Here is a 26,638-nt window from a genome sequence, read left to right as displayed (position 1 = left end):
AAGCAAAGTCCACTGAAGCACCAATCACTGGACAATTCAGTTTCTTAAATTCTCTTGCATGATCACTGAAAGTAATAATTTCTGTTGAAGAAGTCAGAAAGTATTTTCCTTTAGCAGAAAGGATGTCTTTGAGCTGTTGTCAAATGCTTTTAATGAGGATGAACACAGCATCAAGGTTAGTCACCGAACAGATGGCAAATTCTTCAAACTGAAAAGGCTAAAAAGCTAAAACCAAAGTGGAGGGAGTGTTTTCTGTCTGCAGATGATTGTGCATTCAATGTAGTCTCTGAAGCTGAGATGCAACAAAATATGGATCAATTCTCTACCAATTGTGCTAACACTGGCCTAACAATTAACACCAAGAAAACATAGGCTACTACCACACCATCCATATGTGGAACCAACAGTTACAAGCAAATGGAGAAGTTCTTAATGCTGTGGATAAGTTCACTTACCTTGGTAGGGTACTTTCCAGAGATATACACACTGATAATGAGGTTGTTGCATGCATTGCCAGAGCTAGTGTTTGGGAGACTCCAAAGTAAAGTATGGGAAAGAAGAGGTATTAGACTGACTACCAAACTGAAGGTCTACAGACACATTGTGCTGACCTCATTGTTGTAGGCCTGTGAAACCTGGACAGTATACCAGCAGTGCCATGCCAGGAAACGGAATGACTTCCATTTGAATTGTGTTAGGAAGATTCTGAAGATCACCTGGCAGGATAAGATACCAGACACTGAAATCTTTTCTTGAACTAAACTGCCAAGCATTTAAACTCTGCTTCAGAGAGCACAATTCTGATGGGTTGGCCATGTTGTTTGAATGCAAAATGCATGATTGCCAAAGACTATTTTATAAAGAATGCATACATGGCAAGTGTTCACATGGTGGTCAGAAGAAGTAATACAAGGACACTCTCAAGATCTGTCTTGAGAACTTTGGAATTGATTGTGTGACATGGGAGTCACTGGCACAGGACCACTCAGTATGGCATGCACACATCAGAGAAGGTGCTGTGTTCTATGAGCAGAGTTGAAATAGCTCAAAAAAAAAGATGCTCAAATTCAGAGAATCCACCCCAAATGTTCACACAGACTATTTGTACCTGACCTATGGTAGAACATTCTGAGCTCATATTGGTCTGATCAGCCCCAGCTGGACACACTGAAACTTGACTTTGGCATAGTGATGTCATTTAGTCCTCTCTCTTTGGCCTTTCTCACCTTCACCTCACTGAATCCCTCACTTCCTTCCAAGGAAGCTCAAATGTCATTCTTTATACTCACAATCCTCCCTAACTACTATTGAACTATCTCCCTTGTATCCATTCTGTACTTACATATTTACATGTTGTCTATCTCAAACAGACTGTAAGCTCATTGAGAGAAGGTATCATTTCATGTGTGTGTATCTCCAAAGAGTATTGGTATATAGCAATTTTTAAATAAATGCTTGTTGCACTGTTTGACTGTCCTGAAATGTTATGCATTATAGTGACCTGTAATTTCGTCGATTTAAGGAACTTCCTAATGAGGAAACTACTTTGTGGTGGGCTTCACCTGACTCAGACTGATCCTTTGATAGTTTAGGTCCGATACCAGAACAAAATGAAACATTTGTAAGTCATTCAAGTTACAAAAGGCAGTTTACTTAGTTATGGCAGGAGAATATGTATCCAACAAGGATTTGCACAGAGGATACTTTGGCTGATTTGTTCAGCGACAGATAGATGAACCTAACATCAGAATGGGGCTGGGGATCTTTGCAATTTTTTGTACTCAGGTGACCAGGGAATTATGTATGTAACTTGAATTTTTAATCCCTTGAGCCATTTAAGTCTTCATTATAGTTTCAATAGCTTTTTAAGGAAAAGAACTAGCTCATCCCACATGGTGGGGGGCTCTGGTAGCTTTTCCTCAGCACACTCTTCTAATGCAGGTTAGCATCTTTGTCAGTTATATTACTAAGAGAGTTGCTTTGAGCACCTAAAGATTTAGGGACTTGCTCAGTCATACAGCTAAGTATGTATGGCTCCAAGACCAGCTCTTTATTTTCTACGCCACTCTGTTTCAGTCATAGAATCTATAGATTTAGAGATGGAAAGGATAAATCATGTCTACCAAAATTTAATTAGTGCAATTTCTCAACACTTCTGTTATAGGAGTGCTTCCATTTTATAGGATCTTGGCTGATATTTAGTTTATCATCCCAGCTGTAAATTTTTTATGTCTCTGATTTATAACATGAAAAATAATCCTGGAAGGCAATGATTTCTCAACAGAGGCTCAGAGACATAGCACAGTGGGTGCTAGAGTGAACCAGTCTCACAAAACTTGGTAGGGCGGATTCTGGGTAAAATGTAAATTGGAAAAATGAAAGCAATTAATAAGGTGGTTATCTAGCCAAAAAACCTGAAAGGAATTTACATGCATATAGCGTTTTAAGGTTTGCAATGTGCTTTTCACACAATAACTTGAAGACACAGAGAACACAAGTATTACTATCTACATTTTATATATAAGGAAACTGAGGGATCTGAAAGGTGATGTGATCTACCTTTGATCATCTAATAGAGTGGAATTTAAACTGAGGTCTCATATGTAAAACGGAATAACACCTGTAATAAATACCTACCAAAGTATCTGAAGCACCTCGTTAACAGGTGAATGAGAACTTATTTAAAAGGACTATAGAAATGTCAGTTACTCTCACTATTAGTGTTATGTTCCTTTGAATGCCAGATTTTAAACTCTTTAAGGATAAGGGAAACTTTGCATTTTTTTTTTAACTTCTCCCATTAACTCTGCTGGCATAAGACACGGGGCATAAGCAGCCGTTTATTTGCTATCTACTAGCCAGTAGGCTGCATTTTAGGAGAAGACTGTACGAGGGGGGGGGGGGGGGTGAAGCTCAACTGAATGAGCTAGTAGTTCAGGGAGACAAAAATAAGGGGGGGTCGCCGAAGCCATAGCCCATCTTCGGGCAGGGCTTAATCTACGGACACATGCAGACCCTCCCCACCTACCAGTCCCCCTTCTTCAGGCAGTCCACAGCCGCCCCTCTTTTCAGCAGATACAGCACGCAGTCGCGGTGTCCCAGGGACGCTGCCTCATGCAGGGGACGCTTGTAGTCCCGGTTAGGGGCCTCGATGTCCAGCTCCCAAGCTTCAGCCAGGTAGGCTAGGATGTCCCGATGGCCGAGGCGGGCTGCAGAATGTAGAAGGGTGTCGCCTCCCCGGGCCGGGCACCCGCTCTTCACCTGCCAGCTGCGGCTGGGCTCTGCTCTCCCAAGCTCCTCTTGCAAGGGCCTTAGCTGCCCCTCCTGGACCAGCCTGAAGAGTCTCTCCTGCAGCTGCGCTTCCTCCACGCGCCGGCGGCGGGCCATGCTAGCTCTCTCGGCTCGGATTCTGGGGGAGGCTCCCAAGCCACACGCGGCGCGAGGAGAGCCGGGACGTGCGGGAGTCCCGGGGGCCCTTCCCGGTCTGAGGCCGCCGCCTTAGCGCTCCTGCGGCTCCCTTAAGGGAGGACCCGCCTCCCGGCCGGCCTGCCTTCCCCGCTCGTCCTCTCGGCGAGTCCGGGGAGGATGAAGGGAGCAGACCACGGCCCGAGGTCCGCCCTTCCTTCCGCGCCAGTTATTACACGACGTTGGCTCCCGGAAGGTTGTTTCTGGGAACCGGGGCTGGGACTTGCAAGGTTTCATCCCAGGAGAGCTCTGACTCCTTCTGCTCCTCCCAGCCGCCTCAGTTTTCCAGGATGTGCAAGGTGTCCCCAAAGTTTTAGTGCTATCAAAGCTTAAAATGGCATGAAGACTTTTGGGAACACCTCGCAGGGAATGTGTGCGTGTACATCAGTGTGACCAGGGTGACTGCCATTGGGCATGAACAAGGATGGGACAGAATTGGAAGGGATCCTACAACTAGAGCGGGAAGAGACCTCTAAGGCCTTTTAGGTCCACCTCCTCTTCTTGTAGACGAGGCAAATGATGCTGGGGGAGGAGCTAACGGACTCGACCCAAGTCAGAATTCTATACATTCAGTGTGTGCGTAGCATGGGTAGCGTATTGCTTGCCTTTTCAGTGTGTCTGGGGGGGGAAGGGGAAGGTGAGAGGGCGGAGGGAGGGAGAGAATGTGGAATTGTAAATAAAAAAAAAATTCTATGCATTTATATCGTGTAGCTCTTGGATTTTCCTAAGGTCTCCAGAGAAGGAGGTACTACAGATAAAGATATTCAGTAAATGCTAAATTGCCCAATGCATCAAAGGATTCAGGGTTTAAACTTGGACCTTCCTCATGTCGAGTCTAGCATTCACAATACTATGCTATAATTTAATAAATTACTTTTGAATGGAATTTGATATCCATTCTTCTGGTACCAACTCTGAACCCCAATTTTCATCTGTGAAATGGAGGGGTTGGATGATCTCTAATCATCCCTCCCACGCTAAAAGTAAGATCTATTCCCTTAACCCCCAGTGGAGTCGGAAATACCTGAGTTCAAATCCTGTCACATACATTTACTAGTTGAGTGGCAGCCCCTTCACATTAGCCTGTGAGCCCCTAGAGAACCAGGGCTTTTTTTTTTTTTGCCTTTGTGTTCCCAGAGTTTGGCATGGTGCCCGGCATATAGTAGGCGCTTAATAAATGCTAGTTGACTGACCCTGGACAAGTAACAACTTTTCTATACTTCAATTTCCTCATCTGTGAAACAAGAAGGTTGCCTCTGAGGTCATAAAATTAGACAGTTATATAAAATCATCAACCAGTTCCCCACCCTCCGCAAAAACAGAGAACCCGAGGAAATTCTCTTAGGTCTCTAAGATCATAAAGTAGAAGAAACAAGAGATAGAACCGAGACTTGTCATTGGGTGGCAGGCTGCATCGGCATTTCTATTGGTCGAGACCGAAGTCAATTAACTCTATGGTGGGGTGTTTTTTTTTTTTTTTTTGTATTGTGTGCTTGGGTTTTTGTTGTAGTTGTTGTTTTTGTACCAGCTGGAGACGAGGGGGTGGGACTTTAGGGAAGAAGTCGTGAGAATTCCGAGTCCTACTTGGTAGAGTAGCGGTTTGGGAAGGTTGGAACCAGGCCGGAAGGAGCGGAAGGATCGAAGGGGCGGGAGGGGAAAAAGAGCGGAAGGGGAGAAGGACGGGGGGCGGGGCTGTTGGAGGAGGAGGAGGAGGCCTCGGCGCGGCGGTAGCAGCCACACTTCGAAATATTCAAGTCCGTGAGAGTGGGTGCTTTGCGGGTGCGGGCGGGGACTGGGGCTGGGGAAAGAGGTGGAGGGGATGGCCAAGCCCACTCCTGTTTGGCAGATTTAGAACCTGAACAACGACCGCCGGTTTCCGATCCCACGAATACATTTATTCTGTTTCTATGAGCTGTATGACCTTAGAAGAGTCACGTTCCCACCATGGGCCTCTTTCCTCGTCTGTAAAATGAGGGACTTAGATTAGATCTCAAAGGAAAGAAAGCCCCTTTCAGCTTTAACATTCTGTGGTTCAATGGAAGTCTAGATTTGAGGGAAGGAAAATACTGCTGTTAGAGAGGGGGAGGGGCGGAGAGGGACCGCCCAGGAGGAATCGTCACAAACATTTATTAAGCTTTTAGAATCTTCTGGACTTTGTGCTAAGCACTGGCTGTGCATACTCAAATATCAAATAGAAAATCCTTGCCCCCAGGGAGCTTACGTTCTAGTGGGGGATGACGACTCACCCTAGGGAGCTAGAAATGGGTGGGGAGGGAGGAGGAGACCTTAGTGGGGCATGGCCTGGAGGGAAAATGAAAGTTTATAGGCCTAAGCCCCTCCCCAAAATGGAGGTCCGGGGGCTGGCGGCCGGGCCAGGGCTGCAGGGCCAGATGGAGGCCGGGAGGCTGAGAGGCTGAGGAGGCCGCCGGGATTGAGGGAAGCGCAGGATGAGCCTAGCGAGGTGTGCGTAGAGGTGGAAAAGCAAAAGCAGCCAGGAAGAGCAGAGTGGGTGAGAAGACAGGACCCACCGACCTTTGGAAGGAGCAGTGCCTTCTCATCGCCTTCCTTTTCTTTGGGGTGGCGTCTTCAGCCTGTGCTGCTGCTCCCCCTGCCCCAAGGGGCTTCTCACAGCTGTCATTTCTCCAGCTCCAGAGAGAGGGGATTGAGAGGGAGGAGGAGGGAAGGAAGGCGAGGGAGGGAGAGAAGAGACTTTTGAGAGTAAGTTGCTTCGGTCAAGGAGGCCCCCCCCCCCATAGTAATTTCTTAAAAAATAAGATATAAAAATTTTCTTTAAAAATAAGATATAAAATATAAAAAAATTAAAAAAATACACACAAATAGTAATATCTTAAAATTAGAGTGGATGATTACAGTTTCCATTTTGTGACTCAGGTTGAATACTTTTTCCTTTCATCATCTTTTAAAAAAAACAAACTCCTTTGCCTCCTTCCTTTTCAAAAACCTTAATTAATTAATTAATTGCCTCCGTTATAGAATGCAAATACTTCAGCATGACGTTCAAGCTGAAGTTCAGCTATCTGGCTGAAACTTACCTTTCTAGGGTTTTGTTTTCAAGATATTCCTTTTCCTGGACTTTTCTACACTTTTCTTACCCCCTCCCATTGTACCCTTATCCACACCGAACCCCTACTTTGTGCCCACCCTGCCTGTTAACAGCCATTTTTTCGTTCAAGCCCTAGTTCTTCCATCTCTTCTGAAATCCCATTTTACCTTCTCTGCCCTCCTGCCCTCCATGTCATGCTTGACAACCATAGGCTTCTTTTGATTACTAAACTATGTACTAGGCACCGTAATAAGTACTCATGATACAAAAGACAAGAAAAACAGTCTCTGTCCACAAGGAGCTTATATTCTAATTCATTTATAGCCTTATATTCTAATTATATATTCTTACATATATTCTGATTTCATATATGTAGATATATATACAATTCTCTTATATTTTAATTCTCCCAATATTCTAATGGGAGAGATAACATGTGTACACACACAACACACACACCCCTCTCCCTGTTGGTGAGTTCTTCCTCACCGAAGGTCTAGATCAGACATCCCACCTTCTCCACATTTAGCCACCATGCCACTATTGGGTACCTCCCCCTTCCCTCTTTTTAGGATTCCCTTTTATGTATGTTTTTTCCTCATTCAAATTTAAGTTTGTCAAGGGGCATCCCCAGCATTTATTAGACTGCCTAGCACATGATAGATGCTTAATAAATGCTTTTTGCCTGTGTAGAAGCAAGGTAATCTTAGAAGGGAAAAAGCTAACAGCCAGGGTGGGAGAAGAGGAAATGCCTTTTGCAGAAGGTGGCAGTTGGACTGAATCTTGAAAGAAAGTATAATAAAAGTTCAAAGTGAGGAAGGAAAGCATTCTAGACATGGGAGACAATACAAAAGGCAAAGAGAACGGAAAAATAATTGTGTGTTTTTTGGAACAAAAAGGCCAGTATAGCTAGAATGTAGAATGTATGTAGGGAAGTAATGTTTGAGAAGACAGGAAGGATAAGAAGGGACTAGATTGAGAAGATGTTTAAATGCCAAAAGGAATTTGTTATTTGATCCAGAAGGTTTATTGAGTTGAAGGGTGGAGTGATACAGGCAGACCTGTACTTTAGGAAAAATCACTTTGCTAGCAGTGTGAAGGATGGATTGGAGTGGGGAGAGAATTGAGGCAGGGAGATTGGTGGTTTTGGCAGTAATTCAGTGTAGAGGTGGGGAGAACTTGAACTAGGGTGGTGGCTACAATATAAGTAGAAAATTGGGGACTTATCCAGGAAGTATTGTGGAGATAGAAGATTTAGTAATTGATTAGCTATTTGGGTTGAGGGGAGTGAGGGATCCTCGTGCTGGGAGGATGATGATGATGTATTCCACTGGAATTGGAAGTTTGTAAGGAGGATGAGGTTGGGGGGAGGGATAAAATGAGTTCTAGGTGGGGAAGTGAAGAGAGCACTGGCCTTGGAGTGGGGAGGACCTGAGTTCAAATTTGGCCTCAGATACTTAACACTTACTAGCTGTGTGACCTTGGGCAAGTCATTTAACCCCAATTACCCTGCCCTCCCTCCTCAAAAAAAAAAAAAGGTCTGGCCCTCCTTGAGTAAATGTTTCCTTGTGCTCCAGATTCAGGCCTCTTAAAGTCCCATCCCCTCCCTCCCTCATCAAAATTTTGTTGACTTGTGTATATATCCTCAGTGAACTGTTTTCTGCTTTCTAGGACAACTGGCTAATCTGTTAATTTATGCAAATATGTTAATTCATGTCAATTTAATAAATATTTATTGAGCAGGTATACTGAGTTCCACATGCCTATGAAACATCTAGTTCAAAATATCCAATAGGTAGTTGATAATGCTCAACAGAGAAGCTGTGGTTGGCTGAAGTAGACTCAGGAATCGTTGCTAGGCTATATAGTGGGTATGAGTCCTGGAGTTGGAGTAGGGAAGATCTGAGTTTATATATATGTAAGCTTTGTGACCCTGATTAAGTCACTTAATGTGAGCCTTAGTTTCCACATATGTAAAATGGGGATAATAATTACACCAACCTTATAGGGTGGTTGTGAGGATCACATTTTAACATGTGCAAATCTTAAAGTACTGTATAAATGCTAGAGCTATTATCTGTATAGGGGTGATAATTGAAGAAGAATTGATGTGGGTATAATGGAAGAGTACTGAGCTAGGAGACCTAGGCTTCACCAGCAACTAGCTGTGTCATTGTGGTAGTATTACTTCTCTCTTAGACTTTATGTGTAGAAAAGGGGAAAATTATAACCTGCCCTGTTTACCTTATAGATTTATGAGGAACAAACAAGATAGTGCATGTGTAAGAAGTAGGTTATTACTATTACTGCCATTTTAAAGAGCCACTGTAAAGTAGGTAATCATAAGGGCTTTGTGGATGGAACTTCTGAAGTCATCTAATCTAATTTTTTGGGCAGCTAGATACACTGAAGTCAGGAAGATTTGTCTTCAGATGCTAGCTGTGTGACCCTAGGCAAGTCACTGAACCTTTTTGGCTTCAGTTCCTTGTCTGTAAAATGAGCTGGAGAGGGAAATAGCAAACCATTGCAGTATCTTTGCCAAGAAAACCCCAAATAAGGTTGCGGAGAGTCAGAAACAAGTGAACAACAGCAATCTAATCTTCTCATTTTGTAGACAAAGAAACTCAGAGGGGAAAGACTTGGTTCAGATCATAGAGGGGAGTTTGGACTCTATATTCCTGCTCAATTCTTTCATTGTACCACAGAGCTTCCATGAAGATAGTTTTTAACAGTCTCCATCCTCACGTCTTTTGTGTTGTTTCTTCATAATACTTAGAAGCCCTACCCTTTGACATCTGATCTGGGCCTGGCCCTCCTTGAGTAAATGTTTCCTTGTGCTCCAGATTCAAGTCTCTTAAAGTCCTGTCCCCTTCCTCCCTCATCAAAATTTTGTTGACTTGTGTATACATCCTCCTCAGTGAACTGTTTTCTGCTTTCTAGGACAACTGGCTAATCTGTTAATTTATACAAATATGTTAATTCACGTCAATTTAATAAATATTTATTGAGCATCAGCTATGAGTAAGTTACTTTTCTCAGCACTAGGAAAGATGGAAAGATGAATAAAACTTTAAAATGCTATATAAATGTGAATTTGTATTGTTATTTTTTTTTAAGTAACTTGCTCAAGGTTACATGGCCAGTTATTTCTGGGTGTGGTGCTAAGTATGTGAGCCCGGATTTGATCCCCAGGTCATCCCGACACTGGAGCCGGTGCTCTTACTCACTGAGCCACCTGGCCACCCCTGAATTTGTATTGTTATTGCTAGCAGTAACATTGGGATAAGGAATTAAGGACCGGACTTGTAATTTCATTGATATAAGGGAATCCCATATGAGAACACATCATCTACCTGTACATTCTCTGCAGCTTAGAGTCTTAGAGAATTGCCCAGAGTACCAAAAGGATAAATGACTTACCTGAAGCTATGTGGCCAGTGTGTGTCAGTGATCTGACTTGAGTGGAGGTCTTGGTATTGAGACTAGCTTCTGATCCATCATGTTATGTTCACCATTACTAATAAAACAGAACATGGTGAAAACTCTGAACAAAGGGGCATGAAAATGAGTTCTAGATCTGGATCTGACACTTGCTGACCAGGTAACATTGTTATGTCACTTAATTGCTTTGGGACACATTTTCCTTATATATAAATAAAAGAATTTAAAATTGATCTCTTAAAGTCTATTCCAATATTAGCATTTTATAACTATTATTCATGCCTTCAAGCAGTTTATAATCTGATTTAAAAAAAAGACATATACAAATAACTAATGGAAGGTAGAATTTGAAAGTTTAGTGGAAAGTACAAAGTGCTTTGGAAATTTATAAGAGGGAGCGGTTGCTTTTTTGCTTATGGGAGAAGGATTCATGAATATTAGATTTGAGTTGGGTCTTGAAGGTTGGGTTAGGATCTTTGGGTATATCAAACATTAGATTTTGGTCATTTATTATATATTTAATCTATTCCACTGATCCATGGCTCTATTTCTTAGCCAGTACCAGATTATTTTGAAGATAACTTCTTTGTATTACAGTTTGAGATCTGATGAGGCTAGGCTATGTTCTTTCACATTTTTTTCACTGATTCCTTGACAGTCTTGACCTTTTGTTCTTATAGATGAATTTTATTACCTTTTTTGGTAGCTCTATAAATTTTTTTTTGGGTAATTTAATTGATATGACACTGAATAAGTTAATTAATTTAGGTAGAATTGTCATTTTTATTATATTTTCTTGGCCTACCCATGAGCAATTACTATTTCTTCAGGTATTTATGTCAAACTATTTGTATAAAAAGTGTTTTGTAATTGTATCCTTATAGTTTCTAGGTTTTTCTTTGCAGGTAGACTTTGCTACAGTTATTTCTAAGTGGAATTTCTCTTTTTAACTTTTGTTGCTGTACTTGGTTGGTAATATTTATAGAAAAACTAATGATTTCCTTTTTTATATACTCCTACCAGGAGTTGGATTTGTCCACTGGTGTAACCCTGACAGGGCCCAACTGGATATTGGAGGCCAGGATTCAATTCCTGGTGACTTCAGGATCCGAGGCATACTGGGTACCTCTGCCCTATCATTGTTACTGTGGCCAGTTTCTTTTTGGGAACTGGCTTTTTTCCCAGATGCAGCATAAATGGCTATCAGAGATTACATTGGTCTCTCTAAGGGCCCCATATTGCATGTCATTCAATAAACACTTATTAAGTACCTATTACATGCTAGGCACTGTGCTAAATGTGATTCTGAGTAGTACCTCTGCCATTTTTTTTTAATAGTCACCTACTAGGAGTTGACATTATCCCTTACTGTGACTCCAGTAGGCATAGATTGAGATCCTATTGACTTTAGACCTTTCCACATATCACAGTATCTTCCTGCTGCCCTGATGCACACCCAGTCAGAAAACTCATAGAATCTTCTTTTGTAGTTCAGGGCTGAATGGATAAGTTTGCTGATTTTATTGAGTATTTCTTTTATCTGGAGTTTTTCCGTCATTTACTTGAGTGTTGCTCATGATAACTGGGCTTTGCTTGGCACTTTTCATGTCACTATTTTTGCAAGATGTCTTAAAGAAAAAAAATTAAGTCCTTAAAATGTTTAAAAATAAAAACAAACCACACACATCAGGCTTTAAAGAAGTTTACTTTTAATATGGAAAAACAAACATGAATTTAGATTGTGCGTGTGAGTATATAAATAGAACTGTTTCACTTTGAGAAAACCTGGTAGATTAGACCCCCAAATATACCAACAAAGGTTATTATATTCACTTCAGTGGTCTTTTTAACTTGATGTCTCTTGGTATTAGCTCCCATGGGTTTAATTTTCATTTCTTTGAAGATAACTCCCAGTTAGTTCTATATATCTAGCCCTAGTCTCACTCCCTGAAATCTAATCCCACATTCCCAACTCTGCATGTTAGATATTTCAAATCTGATGTCTTATAGACTTATCAAACTGAGCACATCCAAGACTTCTTATCTTTCCCACTCATGTCCCGCCTTGCCCTCCCCACACCTCCTAATCTTACCTTCTTCCACATTTCATCATGTCTTCTGAGGGTACCACTATCCCATCTTTCAGGTTTTTTACCTTCTTCTTTGACTTCTTCTCTTTACTCTTACATTTTAATCAGTTGACAAATCTTGTAATTTCTGTGTCTTTAACATCTCTCAAGTTTATGCTCTCATTTCTATTCCTTTCACTATCACGGTAGCTTAGGCTTTCATCGCTTCTCTTTACTAGCTGTCATTCACAACTGCAGAAGTGATTTTCCATCTGATTATGTCACTATCATTTGATAAACTCCAGTTGCTCTATGTTTTATCTAAGATCCCATATACACTTCTCCATTGGCATTTTTTTAAAGTCCTTTGCAGCGTGGTCTAACCTACCTTCCTAGACATATATTGTTCCCTTTCCTGCATTGTACAGTTCTACCAAACTGGCCTCTATTCTCCCCACCTGATACTCAACCTCCCATTTCCATGCCTTTGCATAGGTTCTCTCATGCCTCAAATGTCACCTCCACTTCATAAAATCCCTCACTTCAGGGTGCATCTTAAGCAACATCTTCTATACAAAGCCTTTTCAACTGCCAGCTCATGCCCTCCCTAAATTCCCTTTTATTTAACTTTACTTGCTCAGTTGTGTCCAATTCTTTTGTGACTTCCTTTGGTGTTTCCTTGGCAAAGACACTGGAGTAGTTTGCCATTTTTTTCTCCAGCTTATTTTACAGATGAAGAAACTGAAGTAAACAGGGATAAGTGACTTGTCCAGAGTCACACAGCTAGTAAGCAACTGAGGCCAGATTTGAACTCAGGAAGTCTTTTCTAATTCCAACCCTGGTACTCTATCCAACTCTGCCACTGCTCTTTTATTTAACTATCATGTATTCTCTTTGTTTATTCTGTATATCCTTTATAGCTCCCGAGGTTTCTTCACCTCAACTTCCCTCACACCAGCACACCTAGGGTTATCAAAGAAAAGTCACAACTACAGGGTTATAACTTGAACTCTCTCCAAGTAGCCTTTTTGTGGGAAAGAGACATTTTTCCCTGGATGCCATCTGCAGTACTGATCTGGATCTTGGCACTGGACTCTGATGGCTCCCATAGTCTCTTTGCATAGCTCTCCCTCACTTAAATCCAATTCACTTGCAAATTATGGTATCACCTTCCTGGTGTCATGGTCCTCTTTGAGAATGAAGGACAAATAGCAACATTATTCACCACTTTAGCATATTTGTTCCTCTTTTGCTCTTGAGTTAATGAAGTAGTGACAAATTCTTAGTCAGCCTTAACCAGGGTACTGACAAAAATGTTATACTATTTTAATGATACATAATTTAGAGAATTTAAGCCTAAGCCAGAGAATTACCTATTTACATAGTCATTGACACCATGATTAAAAAGAAAACTTTTATTTAAGGATAAGGAAAAACAAGGATAATAACATTGTAGTCAGTTAATGTAAAGCAAGTGTAGAAACATGAAATGCATCCATAAACTTGGGTCACACTGCCCAGTTCAGGTAGTATTTCTCTCCTTGGAGGTTGAGAGAGTATGCATTTTTAGAAATCTAGCAAGGAGGTACATGAGTAGGAAAATTGGTGTATTTGGGTTAACAGAACTGCTGCTGTAGACCTTGATATCTTTGGTTGCTTTAGGAACAGTTTGTACTGCACAAAGTCTCTTCTCACTTAGCTGTTCCCCTTTTGGTTTCCTTCTCTTCTGTTAGGCATATTTACTCCTGCTCTTTAGTTAATGAACCAGTGACAGATTTTTAATGCACAATCACAGGGTCCTGAGAAAGACATGCTTGTGTAGTGACATACAGTTTCTTTAAGCTAGAGAACTGCATTGTTCCTCAGGTTGACTGAGCAATGGAGTCAAACCTAGCCAGCCTGTCACTCAATATGATTCCATTTTGTTTAATCATATCTCAGCCATTAAAAAAAACAAACAGAGAAGGAAGGCTCACAGCAAAACAATAGACATGCTCAGCTAATTCTTTATTCAGTTTGAAACTTCTTACAGTAAAACAGCCCCACAGCCTGCCATGCCTCCTTTGTTTCTCCTTCAAGCCACTCGGAGAAATTTGCCTCTCAAACTAAATGGAGCTAGAGAGTAATAGCTCAAGCTGCTGTCAACTTTTAACTCTTGTCCAGTGAGCTTCCCAGCACCTGCTCCAGCCTTTGCTTCAGTCAGTCTGTATAGTCAACCATTCAGCAGGCTCCCAGAAAAACAACTGAAGTCTTTCTGACATCTGACTTTGTTGGTGCCTTCTTAATTAATTCAGCCTTTTTGCAGCTGGCTTTTTCACTTCCATTGCCTCATATCAGGCAATCCTGGTGGCTAATGATTCCTTTCTCTTATGAAGTAAAACTCACAGAATCTACCTTTTTGTCAGACAAACCCAACAGTAATCTTCCCAAAGTCTTCAGGCAGTTATTTGATTTACCTCTTTATCAGTAATAACATCTGGAGGCAGTTGGAGTTAAGTGACTTGCCCAAGAGTTGCACAGCTAGTAAGTTGTCTGAGACTGAGTTTGAACTCAGATACTCCTGACTAAAGGACTGGTGCTCTATCCACTGTGCCACCTAGCTGCCCCAACTTCTAAAAATTAAAAAACCCCAAAAAACCCCATCATGTATGCAAATGAGTAGGACCACAGTATCTCACAATCCTCAGCCATTTCTTCATCCTCAAACAGTTCTTTTTCTGGTCCTTTAGGCAGTCTGTGCCTCTCTTCACATCTTATTGGAGAAACTTCACTCACAAGTGAATTTGATTAGTTTTTCTTACACCGAAATTCTTTTTCTGCCCCTTTCTACAACCAAACTGTTTGAGTTATAAACTGATTTACATTCCTTAACCTTTTTTTGTGTTATAGACTCCTTTGGCACTCCGATGAAACCTATGGACTTATCAGTGTGTTTTTAAATGCATATAATAAAATACGTAGGATTACAAAAGAACCCAGTTATATTGAGATATGATTATAAAAAAATTTTAAGTCAAATCCAAGAACTGTTTTGCAAATTAGTTTCATCCTTTTTTTTAACAAAAAATTTACATTTATACACCCTTTAGCAAGCAAGCTGTAGTACCATACTCATTTAATTGCTAGTTTTCTTTCCCATTAAGAGCTTAGGGATATTATTTGTATTTATATCCTCACCTACTAGCACAACCCCTGGCAATCCCAAAGTTTTGACCTTTTCTGAGATCATGATGTTTCATAGTTTCCAACTATTTTCTTGTTAAAAAGATTTTTTCTTGTGTGTTAGGGAGGATCTTGGAATCATTGAAAGTCCTGCATGATTTCCATAGTCCAATTCAGCCTGATTTTCTCCCCCTTTTAATTTTTGGTCTTTAATTGGTGGTTGATCTGAATGAGTGAGTTAACTACTATTTCATAGTATTAGTTGTTTTTGGCATTTTAGCTAATAGGTAACCCCAATTTAATTCAATCCAACAAATATTGATTATGTTAAATATTGGGGGAGAAGCAAAGTTTCACTAGAGATGGTTCCAGCTCTTAGGGAGCTAATAGCTTAGTAGAATAATATGGCACATATACAAATAACATAATTACAGGATAATACATGATAAGTACATTGCAGAGTTGTAAAACAAAGCATTTTGTGGAGTCCTGATGGAAAATATAGGGAAAGGTTTCATGAAAGAAGGTGACATTTGGATTGGACTTTAAAAGATGGTTAGGAAACCATAAGTCAGGAATTCTTAGATATTTGTGTGTCATGGGCCTCCTTTGGCACTCTGGTAAAAGCTATGGATCCCTTCTAAGAATGTTTTTTAAATGTATAAAATAAAATACATAGGATTACCAAGGAAATAAATTACTGAACAGCAGTTACCAAAATAAAATTAAATGTGACCCAAGGCAAGTCACTTAACCCCGATTGCCTCCAAAAATATGTATAATTAAAAAAAAAACCCTTCAGAGCCCAGGTTAAGAACCATTGATGGAAATGGAAAGAACAAAAAAATGAATGCTGCGTAATTGTAATGACCAAATTTGACTCTAAAAAGAAATGAGAAATCCACTTCCCTTTCTTTGCAGAGAGAGGGAACAATGGACATGGAACGTTGCATATTCTGGCAGACAGGATTAGTGTTTATAAAATCATTTGTTCAGAGGATCAGAGGTGTAGAGCTGTGATAGATGTTAGAGATCTATCTAGTTTAACTCCCTTATTTTTTAAGAAGACAGGTATTTAACAAGGGAAAAATAGAATACATTTTAGCTGTAGGAACAAAACATTATTTACCAGTAGTATTGTAACAATAAATGACAAAGCTATCTGTCTTCATCTTGCCATCTCTCCTTTCTTTCTTGAAGTGCTAGGGAAGTGATGCTTAGAAACCAAATGATTAAAAGATGGGTACCTGGGAAGGAGGAGGAAAGGGGCTGGGACAAACCACAAACTGCATAATTGGATGACTGAGATTTGATTGTTTTTCCTGGCTAGCTTGCTGAGTTAGTGATTAATAATAAATGTATAATTATTTTATTCTTTTTGCTCTTAGTGAAACGGTTTAAGCGGATACAACTCACAGCCATTGACTGCCAACACTTGGCACAAAGCAGGGAAGGCTCGTGTTCTCTGACCCAGCCCTTAAATCAAAGGTGGACAAGTAGAGATCTGAACTGGAGACTCTATCCTAAACAAAGAAAAGGAAACAGAGGTATATTTGTACTTTAAAAACTAAAAGAGGATGTAAGAAATCTAATTAAATTTTAATGAGACAGGAGAATACACATCAGTTTGACCATTCTTCTAGAAAGGCTGAAACTCTAGAATACTCAGCAAAAAAATAAATAAATAAAATTTGGGTTACAGCAAAGACCTAGGTTCAGGAATTTACAGGAAATTGGTGTTCAAGAAGCTGATACAAACAAGTACTTTATGATTATGCAATGCAGCAGGTAGACAAAGCATATGCACATACTCTGGCAATATAAACATTTGTCATGAGGTGTAATAAGAAACTCACTTAGCATGAAGAGGGGGAGGGATACATGTTAGGGAAGAAACATGCCTAGAGTTGGGGTTCAGGTGGTAAAATTAAGAATAGGCTTGGTTGGAAACAGGTAATTTGTGTCAGATGTGAGAGGGGCATTCCTAATCAGACCCAGATGTTGCAGAGAAGTTTTCAAGGTCATTTCCTTTATTGGCATCAAGACTACTTAGCCTAAGTGACTCCATATTGAAATCCTATCATTATAACTATAACATCAAGTTATATAAATTTTAGTTATCACGCTCTTTCGTCTTCTTTATCTATCAGGCCATCAAGTATGATCCGTTCTTCCAAAATGTTTTACTTCATTCACACAGCAACTAATTTCATCTAGTTTAGGCCCATTATTGCCTTATCGTTAGCCTATTGTGATAACCTCCCAACTGTTCTCAGCAGCCTTTTCTGTTTCACTTTCAGTCTGTTCTGTATGTTGGAGCCAGATTAATCTTCCTAAAATAACAGTTTTAGCATGTTGCTTCATTGTTCAAGAATCATTCCTCATCCTGGCAAGAATAACCTGACCTTACTCAGTTATCCACCTTTGATTTTTTGCTAGTCTCAAACATGTGGCATAATGGCAAGACACCTGAGTTCAAATCTTGATCTACAAATATGACATACAAACATGCATACTTGTACGTGTATGTATGTGTATTAAGTATGTACACACATAAATATAGGCCAGATTACTCTTCTTAATATTCATAAGTATGTGGATATATATTACCCTCTTTAGTGTCTATCCCAGTATTGGATACTAGTGAATATTGTTGAATTAAATTTATTAAGTAGAAGAAAATATCATTAATTAGTTTCTGGCTAGAGGCGCATCAGTTCTAAACCACGATTTTCTTTCAAGTTGTATTAGAGATAGTTTTGATTGATTTAAATAATTATTCTTCTCATTATAGAGTTTTAATTTAAATATTCCCCAAACCACATTTAAAGACCACATCTAATTGGAAGTCCATTTCCTATCCTCAGAAAGAGCAATATAATTTTATGTGATATCTTTTGTTTTTATAGCAGAGTAATGATGAGAAAAAAATCACTTAGCCAAACTAACCAGAGCAACCTTGTCTCATATTATATGTAACAGTCCATACCCATTGTCTCCTAGTTCTGCATTTGAAAGGAAAGAAATAATGTTTCTCCTCTCTTTTCTAGGGCTGAAATTGGTTAATATCATTGTACAGTGTACACCTTCATTTTCTTGTTTCTATTTATATTGTTAGTGTTATTTATATGGTTTTGCTGATTCTTACTTTTCTCTACTTTAGTCTCTTCAAATTTTCTCATGTTTTTTGAAGTCTTCATATTTGTTTCTTATAGTACAATAACATTTCATTTAATTTGTGTATTTTAATTTGTTTAGTCCTTCTTTAGTCAGCGGATACTAAATTTATTTCTATGTCTCTGTTACCACAAAATTAAAAAAAATTGTATTTATTTACTTTTAGTTTACAACATTGAGTTCCACAAGCTTTTGAGTTACAAATTTTTTGCCCCTCCCTCTCCTCCCTACCCCCATGGAGGCATGCTATCCAATACAGGTTCTGCAAATACATTAAACATTAGTCAAGTTGTAAAGAAGGATTTTAACCAATGGAATAAACAGCGAGAAAGAAGGAACAAAACAAGAGAGAGAGAGAGCAAATAGTTTGCTTCAGTCTGCATTTGGACTGTAATTCTTTCTCTGAATGTGAATAGCCCTTTCCATCCTGAGTCTTGGAGTTGTCTTATAGCCTTGCATTGCTGAGAGGAGTCCAGTCTATCAAAGTAAGTCATCACAGATATGATGTGACTATAATTGTGTACAATATTCTCCTGGTTCTTCTCCCTTCACTCAACATCAGTTTATATAAGTCTCTCCAAGCTATGAAGTCTATCTGCTCCTCATTTCTTATAGCACAGTAGTATTCCGTTACATTCATATACTACAACTTGTTTAGAGATTCCCCAATTGGTGGGCATCCCCTTGATTTCCAGTTCTTTGCCACCACAAAAAGAGCTGCTATAAATATCTTTTTACATACCTGTCCTCCTCCCACTTGTATGATCTCTTTGGGATACAGCCCTAGAAGGAGTATTGCTGGGTCAAAGGGTAGGCACATTTTTATAGCCCTTTGGGCCTAGTTCCAAATTGGTTTTCAGAATGGTTGGATCAGTTCACAACTCCACCAACAAGGCATTAGTGTTCCAATTTTCCTACATTTCTGGCATTTATCATTTTCGTGTTTTGTCATGTTAACCAATCAGATAGGTGAGATGTGGTACTTCAGAGTTGTTTTGATTTGCATTTCTCTAAGCAGTGATTTAGAGCATTTTTTCATACGATTATAGATATCTTGAATTTCTTCCTCTGAAAACTGACTGTTCATATCCCACAAAGTTAAGTTTTATGCAAAATAGAAGAGAGCATGAGAAGTTCCTTTGAACGTCTAGGGATAGTAGAATCTCTGGGATAGAGTATGAATGTTTAGTCAAAGAGTAAAGATATTAGTTACAGGGGTGGCTAGGTGGCGCAGTGAATAGAGCACTGGCCCTGGAGTCAGGAGGACTTGAGTTCAAATTTGGCCTCAGACACTTAACACACAACTGGCCGTGTGACCTTGGACAAGTCACTTAACCCTAATTGCCCCTCCAAAAAGAAAAAAAAAGATAATAGTTACAGCAGTTTAAAGAGGAGATATGGTATCTTAAATTTCTTTTTTGGTTTACTTATTCTTTTTTTACCATTGAAAATTTCTTAGAAGAGACAACTCATCTAGAAATCTAGTTAGGTTGTACAGCTCTTATTTCAGGGTGAATGCTTCAAATAAAAGTCTCCAGTTAGAGGATATCTGAATGGTTGGAATTAGGGAAAAAAATGTACTTAGAAAAAATTACTGAGTTAGCAGTAGAGAAACAAAATTCCAACAGCCTGATAGTCTTCGTTACATATTTTCTGTTAATATTTTATTTCTTTTTGATCAAACAAAATCCACCTTCTCACCATATAATCAACCAAAACAGATTTTCACATTGGTCATGTCAGAAAAAAGTCTTTATCTCATTCTGTATTCTGAGTCCTTCACCTCCTTAACATGAGATTGATAGGGTATTGTTTTGAGACCCTGCTTACTGCACCAGTTGTTTTGAGGCAGTCCTCTGGAATAAGGTAGCCCCTCCTGAGAGGGTGTAGAGTTCTCTATTGATCCTTGCTTTCTACAGCTGGGCTCATCATGTCATATTTTCATAGTGTCGGTTGACTAGCAGTAGGCTAAATCCTTGTCTGGGTACCTAGTTGATGTCTAAGGAAAGGCTGATAGCTAGCCAGAGATGGTGAAAACAATTCCTTAATGAATTCTAGTGCTATGAATAACATGTAAAACAGTGGGAGTCAGTTCAGTGCAAAGTTTTATTGAAAGAAGTGGGAAAGAAGGAGAGAGAAGAAAAGGGGACCCAACATACAAAATATTTCCATATTAGCCACGTTGCAAAAAAAAAAACCCAAACCAAAAAAAATAAAGAAAAGGAAAACATCTGCTTCAGTTTGCATTGAGTTCCATCAATTTTCTCTTAATGTAGCACCAATGGAATATTCACAGTGCCAATGGTCACTATAAATATGCCTGCATAATGCTCAATCACAAAATATAACAAACTCTGTATAGAAGACAGAAACAAAACATTTATTCAGACACCAGAAAACTGAATCCCAAAACCAATAACCTGATTCCATCATAGTAGCAAAGAAGTTAATAAGCCATAACAGCACAGAGAGCCACAGCATCCTCTAGCCTTCTCATAAGCCTAACTGTCTCCCTTGGATGCGTCCTTACCTCCCTCCAGTCTAGCTGCTCTGATTTGCAGCTTGCTGTGGGTTCTGCTTCACCCTGCAGCAAACTCTTCCCACCACAGGCTCCATGTGATTACATTCAGCTTATTAGGGGGCAGGGTATATCTTTAAAACAAGGAAGGTCTTCAAATTCCCTTGGGCTTATTAAGGGCAGGGAAGATCTTCAAATTTCCATTACTATTATGCCATGTTGCAAAAAAAACAAAAACAAAAACCCCAAACCCAAGAAAAATAAAGGGAAAAAATGTGCTTCAGTCCGCATTCAGAGTTCCATCAGTTTTCTTACTAGATGTGGCATTTTTCATTATACATCTTTTGGGATTATGTTGGATCTTTGTATTGCTGAGAATGGCAAAGTCATTCAGTTAATCATCATAGAGTATTGCTGTTACTATGTACAATGTTCTCTTGGTTCTGTACACTTTACTTTGCAGAAGTTCATTTAAGTCTTTCCAGATTTTTCTGAGAGCATCCTGCGTGTCATTTGTTATACCACAGTGATATTCGATCACGATCACATTCACCTTGTTTAACCATTTCCCAGTTGATGGATATCCCATCCATTACCACAAAAAAGAGCCTGTAGATATTTTTGTACATATAGGTCCTTTTCCTTTTTGTGATACAGACCTAGTAGTGTTATTACTAGGTCAAAGGGTATACATAATTTTATGGCCCTTTGGGTATAGTTCCAAATTGTTCTCTAGAAATGGTTGAAGTCAGTTCACAACTCTACCAACATTGCATTAGTTCCCAGTTTTCCTGTGTCATTTCCTACATTTTGTTATTTTCCTTTTCTCTTATATTAACCAACCTGATAGGTATGTGGTGGTAGCTCAGAGTTGTTTTAGTTTGTATTTCTCTAATCAGTAATGATTTAGAGTATTTTTTCATATGACTATAGATACCTTTGAAAACTACCTGTTTATATCTTTTGACCATTTATCAACTGGGGAATAATTTGTATTGTTCCACATTACACTCAGTTTCCTATTTATTTGAGAAATGAGGCTTTTAATCAGAAAAACTTGATATAAAATTTTTTCACATGTATGGTGACTGTATATTACCCTCCATCCTATTTTTCATTGTTTATCCTCTTTCTCCTTTCGTCCTGTCTGTCCTCAAAAGTGTCTTGCTGACCCCCACTTCACCCAATCTGCCCTCTCTTCTGTCACCCCTTCTCTCCATTTCTCACCCTGCCCTTCTTTTATCCCTTCCTGTTTCTACTTTCTATAGGGTAAGAAAGATTTCTTTACCCAAACTGAAGGTGTATGTTATTTCCTCTTTGAGCCAGTTCTGATGAGATTAAGATTCAGGTGCTCCCTCAGCTCCCTTATTTTTTCCTCTACTGTAAAAGTTCTTTTGTACCTCTTTTATGTGAAATAATTTACCCCATTCTACTTCTCTGCCTTTTCCCAGTGTATTCCTCCTTCATCCCCCCTTAATTTTATTTTTTATAAATATCATCCCAGGGGTGGCCAGGTAGCAAAGCAAGTAAGAGCACTGGCTCCAGTGTTGGGATGACCTGGGGATCGAATCCCAGGCTCAGACACTTAGCACCCACCCAGAAACACCTGGCCATGTAACCTTGAGCAAGTTACTTAACCCCAATTGCTTAGGGGCAGCCATGTGGCTCAGCGAATAAGAGCACCGGCTCCAGTGTCGGGATGACCTGGGCTGGGGATCAAATCTGGGCTCAGATACTTAGCACCATGCCCAGAAATAACTGGCCATGTAACCTTGAGCAAGTTACTTAACCTCAATTGCTTTAAAAAAAAAAATATCATCCCATCTCACACCCATGTCCTCAGTCTATATATACTTCTAACTACCCCAATAATAATAAAATTCATAGAAGTTACAAGTATTATCTTCCCATGAAGGCATGTAAACCATTTCCTTATTGAATCCCTTGTGATTTCTCTTTCCTGTTTACCTTTTTATGCTTCTTTTGAATTTTGTATTTGAAAGTCAAATTTTCTATTTAGCTATGGTCTGTTAATGAGAATGCTTGAAAGTCCTCTATGTCATTGAATGTTTATTTTTTCCCCTGATAGATTATGCTTAGTTTTGTTGGGTAGGTGATTCTTGGTTGTACTCTTACCTCCTTTGGCCCTTGATATATGATATTCTAAGCCCTTTGATCCCTTTATTGTAGAAACTACTAGATCGAATGTTATCTTGATTGTGGTTCCACAGCATTTGCATTGTTTCTTTCAGACTGCTTGCAATATTTTCTCCTTGACCCTGGGAGCTCTGGAATTTGGCTGTAATATTTCAGGAAATTTTAATTTTGGGACCTTTTTCAGGAAGTGATTGGTAGATTCTTTCAGTTTCTATTTTACCCTCTGGTTCTAGGGCATGGGGCAATTTTTCTTGCTAATTTCTGGAAAGATGATAGTTAGGCTATTAAAAAAAAAATTATGGCTTTCAAGTAGTCTAATAATTGAATTATCTCTCCTGGATCTATTTTCTAGGTCATTTGTATTTCCACTGAGATATTTCACGTTTTCGTATTTTTTTTTTCCATTTTAAAATTTTGTTTTATTGTTTATTGATGTCTCATGAAGTGATTAGCTTCCACTTGCCCTGTTTTAATTTTTAAGGAATTATTTTTGTCATGAGCTTTAGTACTTCCTTTTCTGTTTGGCTAATTCTACTTCTTAAGGAGTTATCTTCTTCAGTGAAGTTTTGTTCATCTTTTTTGCATGTGACTAATTCTGCTTTTTAAGGATGCTCTTTTCTTCAGTGGATTTTTGTGCCTTTTTTACCATTTGGCCTATTTAAAATTTTTTTTTCCTTTAGTTCATATGTTTTTTGGTATATTTTTAAAATTTATTTTTAGTTTTCAACATTTACTTCCATAAGTTTTAAATTTTCTCTGCTTCCCCCTCCTCCTCCTACCCAGGATATTGTACAATATCTTATATGCTCTACATATACATTCTTATTAAACATCTTTTTCACATTAGTCATGTTGTATAGAAGAATTAGAATGAATGTAAGGAAGCATAAGAAAGAAAAGCCAAAACAAAAAAGAGAACAAATAGTATGTTTTGATCTGCATTCAGATTCCATATTTCTTTCTCTGGATGTGGATGGCATTTTTCCTCATGAGTCTTTTGGAGTTGTCTTAGGTCCTTGCATTGCTGTGAAGAGCTAAATCTATCAAAGTCAGGCATCATACAGTATGGCTGTTAACTGTGTACAATGTTGTCCTAGTTCTTCTCACTTCACTCAGCATCAGTTCATATAAGTCTTTCCAGGTTTTTCTGAAGTCTGTCTGTTCATCATTTCTTATAGCACAATAGTATTCCATTACATTCATATACTCCAACTTGTTCAGCCTTAACCCAACTGATGGGACTCCCCTCAATTTCCAGTTCTTGGCTACCTCATAAAGAGCGGTTATAAATATTTTTGTACCTGTGGGTCTTTTCCCCATTTTTATGATCTCTTTGGGATACAACTCTAGAAGTGATATTGCTGGGTCAAAGGTAGGCACATTTTTATAACCCTTTGGGCATAGTTACAAATTGCTCTCTAGAATGGTTGGATCAGTTCACAGCTCCACCAACAATGCGTTAGTGTTCCAATTTTCCTTCATCTCCAGCATTTATAATTTTTCTGTTTTGTCATGTTAGCCAATCTGATAGGTGTGATGTGGTACCTCAGAGTTGTTTTTGATTTGCATTTCTCTAATCATTTAGAGCATTTTTTCATATGACTATAGATAGCTTTAATTTTTTCTCTGTTCATATCCTTTGTTTATCAGTTGGGAAATGACTTATATTCTTATAAATTTGACTCAGTTCTCTTTATTTTAGAGATAAAGCCTTTATCAGAGAAACTGGTTATAAAAATTCTTTCCCAATTTTCTGTTTTCCTCCTAATCTTGGTTGCATTGGCTTTGTTTGTGCAAAAACTTTACAATTTAATGTAATCAAAATTACCCATTTTGTATTTTTTAATGTTCTCTATCTCTTGTATGATTATAAATTCCTCTTTTCTCCATAAATCTGACAGGTAAACTATTCCTTGCTCTCCTAATTTGCTTATAGTATTAGACTGTATATCTAAATCATGTACCTGGTTGGACTTTATTTTGGTATATGATGTAAGATGTTGGACTATACTTAGTTTCTGCCATACTGGTTTCCAGTTTTCCCAGCAATTTTTGCTAAATAATGGGTTCTTATCTGAGAAACTGAGGTCTTTGGGTTTATCAAACAGTGGATTACTGTAGTCATTGATTACTGTGTCTTGTGTACCTAATTTATTCCACTGATCCACCACTCTGTTTCTTAGCCAGTACCAAGAAGTTTGATGATTGCTGCTTTATAATACAATTTAAGGTCTGGTATGGTGAAGCTACCTTCCCTAGCATTTCTTTTTATTAATTCTCTTGATATTTTGGACCTTTTGTTTTTCCAGATGAATTTTGTTATTATTTTTTCTAACTATATAATGATTTTTTGGTAGTTTGGTATGGCACTGAATAAGTAAATTAATTTAGGTAGAATTGTCATTTTTGTTATATTAGCTTGGCCTAATGAGCAACTGATATTTTTCCAATTATTATTAATTCCAATAATTATCCAATTATTTTATCCAATTATGCTGTGTTCATATAGTTCCTGGGTTTGTTTTGGCAGGTAGACTCCCAAATATTTTATAATGTCTGCAGTAAATTTAAATGGAATTTCTCTTTCACTCCCTTGCTGTCAGGCTTTGTTAATCATATATAGAAATGCTGATGATTCATGTGGGTTTATTTTATATCCTACAACTTTGCTAAAGCAGTTTTTGAGTGGATTATTTTTTAAAAAAATATTTACTTATTTTTAGTTTTCAACATTCATTTCTACAAGATTTTGAATTACAATTTTTTCTCCTGTCTTTCCCCTGCTCCCCACCCCAAAATAGCAAGCCTACTGAAAACCCGTTCTCCCAATCTGTTCTCTCTTGGATCCTCCCCCATCACCATCCTAACTTTCTAGTAGGGCAAGATGGATTTCTATACCCCAGTGCCTATATATCTTATTTCCCAGTTGCCTGTAAAAAACACATTTTTTTTAAACACTTGTTTTTAAAACTTTGAGTTCCAGATTTTTTCCTTCTTTTTTCCTCACCTGCCTCCACTGAGAAGATAAGCAGTTCAATATAGTTTTATACATGTGTAGTTACCCAAATCGTTTCCACAGTAGTTATATTGTGAAAGACTAACTATATTTCCCTCCATCCTGTCCTGCCCCCCACTTATTCTATTTTCTCCTTTGACCCTGTCCCTTTTCAGAAACGTTTGCTTCTAACTACCCTCTCTGCCAATCTGCCCTCCTTTCTATCATCCCCCACCCCCCTATTTTCCTGTAGGGTAAGATACCCAATTGACTGTGTATGTTATTCTCTCCTTAAGCCAAATTCAATGAGAATAAGGTTGTCCCATTTCCCCCCCCCCACTCCTCCCCTCCACTGCAACAGCTCTCTCTTGCCTCTTTTATTTGAGATAATTTACCCTAATCTTTCTCTCCCTTTCTCCTAATAAATTTCTCACTCACCTCTTAATTTTATTTTTTAGGTATCATCCCTTCATAATCAACCCATCCCGTTGCCCCTTCCTGTATATACATGAATATACATATGCCCACACTCACATATATTTATATACACATATACCCTCCTATACATATATACATATATATACACATAT

The 26,638-nt window shown here is 38.9% G+C and overlaps 2 protein-coding genes across 6 annotated transcripts in view; one reads left to right on the top strand and one right to left on the bottom strand.

The window, feature by feature from the left end:
* ANKRD16 (ankyrin repeat domain 16) overlaps nt 1-4,119 on the bottom strand; it is a 36,143-nt gene extending 32,024 nt beyond the window's left edge. The window contains exon 1 of one of the 2 annotated variants that reach the window (XM_069094272.1): nt 3,029-4,119. In XM_069094272.1, the coding sequence (XP_068950373.1) occupies nt 3,029-3,387 (359 nt within the window). In that variant the 5' untranslated portion in view covers nt 3,388-4,119. The remainder of the gene's footprint in view (nt 1-3,028) is intronic. The other variant, XM_069094271.1, reaches the window with a different exon arrangement.
* A 1,005-nt stretch (nt 4,120-5,124) lies between these two features.
* Nucleotides 5,125-26,638, top strand: part of FBH1 (F-box DNA helicase 1) — a 91,346-nt gene continuing 69,832 nt past the window's right edge. The window contains exons 1-2 of one of the 4 annotated variants that reach the window (XM_069094266.1): nt 5,132-5,219; nt 16,590-16,748. In XM_069094266.1, coding sequence (XP_068950367.1) covers nt 5,219; nt 16,590-16,748 — 160 coding nt within the window. In that variant the 5' untranslated portion in view covers nt 5,132-5,218. Of the gene's footprint in view, nt 5,230-16,589; nt 16,749-26,638 lie in introns of all 4 variants that reach the window. The other 3 variants (XM_069094267.1, XM_069094268.1, XM_069094270.1) reach the window with 3 other exon arrangements.

Source organism: Petaurus breviceps, unplaced genomic scaffold (assembly GCF_028583685.1).
Source record: "Petaurus breviceps papuanus isolate PSGF00001 unplaced genomic scaffold, PetGlider_PUasm1.0 216, whole genome shotgun sequence".
Lineage (NCBI taxonomy): Eukaryota > Metazoa > Chordata > Mammalia > Diprotodontia > Petauridae > Petaurus > Petaurus breviceps.
Note: the sequence above shows the minus strand (reverse complement) of the source record. Positions and strands in the feature narration are given on the sequence as shown.